Source organism: Brassica napus, chromosome C2 (genome assembly GCF_020379485.1).
Source record: "Brassica napus cultivar Da-Ae chromosome C2, Da-Ae, whole genome shotgun sequence".
Taxonomy (NCBI): domain Eukaryota; kingdom Viridiplantae; phylum Streptophyta; class Magnoliopsida; order Brassicales; family Brassicaceae; genus Brassica; species Brassica napus.
Window position 1 is genome coordinate 40,913,306 of NC_063445.1, and position 1,945 is coordinate 40,915,250.

The following is a 1,945-nucleotide window of genomic DNA, read 5'->3' on the forward strand; positions in this document are numbered from 1 at the left end:
CTCCCAAAGGAGTCACGTTAAGTTACCATGTGCAAAGGGTTCGGCTCAACCCTGACCGGACCCGCTCTGCAATGGTACATCAACCTACAAATTCGTGGAACAATTCGCCAGCATAGGTACCTGGAGAAAACCTCTGATGGCCTCTACGAAATACTTTAACACTAGACGGAACCCCTGCGAGGCTACATAGCCCGCTTCAATCAAGAGAAGGTGGCTATTCCCGAATGCATTATCCCCACTGCTATCTCTGCCTTCAAGAGAGGCATGCGCCCCGACAGGGACCTCTATAAGGAGCTAACCAAATATCAATGCAAAACCATGGAAGACGTCCTGTCTCGAGCTTGGGCGCAGGTAAAATGGGAGGAAGACGTCGCCAGTCGCGCTAAGGCGCAGCAAAAGCAAGATCCCAAGGCTATCAGATTGAACCGAGCGAGACGAGAAACCCTCTCAAACACCAGCTAGGGACTCCGGGAATCGAAACCGGGGCAGATACCAGAACCAGCCGATCGAGAAGGCAGAAGGGATGGCTGTGTCCACGTGGCCTGACATCTCTCACCTCTCCGTCTCAAGGCCAGAGCTGATCAATGTTCTGAGGCAGATGGGCCAACAGGTCAAGTTGCCTCAAAAGATGAAAGCACCTGATTCTTTCCGGAACCCTGGTCTCTTGTGCTACTTTCACCGAGGCCACGGTCACAAAACGGAGGACAGCGTCTCACTAAAGATCGAGGTCAACGAATTGCTTAAGAAAGGGAACCTCAGGGAGTTCCTTTCCGAGAAGACCAAGAGCCATCTAAGCAAGGAGAGAATGGGAAAGCCCACTGAAGCTGCTCCCATCTCGCCACCTCAATAGGACCAAGTGATACATGTCATATCGGGCGGTTCGGAGATCAACTGCATAAGCCACGCAGCCGCTAAGAAAATCACTTGGATCGCCAAGCACGGCCTAGAGGCAGCCAAGCCGAAACGTCTGCTCCTGGGTACAGACGAAATAAGTTTCACGGCCAAGGAGCAGGAAAAGGTTTTCACCCCACATCATGACGCCCCGGTTATATCGCTCATTGTAGCGAACTGCCTGGTGAAAAGGATACTGGTGGATAATGGAAACTCCGGAAACATCATCTTCCAGGCCTCATACAAGGATCTGGGGCTGGAGAAAAGCGCTCTAACTCGGAGGATAACCCCACTCATAGGATTCAGCAGAGAAGTCAAGCAAACCGCCGGAGAGGTGACCCTCCCGGTATACGCTGAAGGGATCAACATGTCAACCAAGTTCCTTGTTGTTGACTGTGACTCATCCTACAATATGATCCTAGGACGGCCTTGGATTCACGGCATGGGAGTCGTCCCTTCGACTCTTCACTAGATGGTGAAATTCCCTACACCCTAGGGCATAAGGACAATCAGAGGGGATCAAGAGAATTTCTGCTCCTGCTACCAGACTACTGATACCACTCAAATTACCCTAAGGAGTGATTTATACTCTCTTAAATAAGAGGTCGAGTTGCAGTACATAGAGATCGAATTCGTAGGGAACTAGGGAACCTAAGAAATCGAATATGATTTGTTAAGCAGGATGTTTTAATGATTTAAATGTAAATTGCAGGTTTTACCAAGCAAGTGTTTGCTCAATTGATTGGTTGAGGTTTTGGTACTTAAAAGGAAATAGCTAGACTTAGCGTTTTTATTAAGGAAACTTGGGATTATAATCCTACAGATGCCTAATGAGTTGCATGCATGATAATGTAAAGCTCAACTACTTAGTCAACAAGTCTATCAGCTTTCGCATGTTTGGACTTGTCTATTAACTAGATCTGATGATCTCAACTATCGTTTGTCGATCAATCAGAAAGTGTCGATCGATGTTCCTATAAGGATATCGATCGATTCACCTTTCGCTCCGTCGATCGATTATTCAATAATGATATCGATCGACGCGCTTCTAGTT

General features: G+C 47.8%; 1 protein-coding gene across 1 annotated transcript; it reads left to right on the forward strand.

Annotated features, from left to right (window-relative positions):
- The first annotated feature begins 523 nt into the window (after positions 1-523).
- LOC106369665 lies at positions 524-1,363 on the forward strand. The gene is made up of 2 exons (XM_013809786.2): positions 524-727; positions 851-1,363. Exons 1-2 carry the CDS (start codon positions 524-526, stop codon positions 1,361-1,363), a joined length of 717 nt encoding a protein of 238 aa, XP_013665240.2.
- Positions 1,364-1,945: the final 582 nt, after the last annotated feature.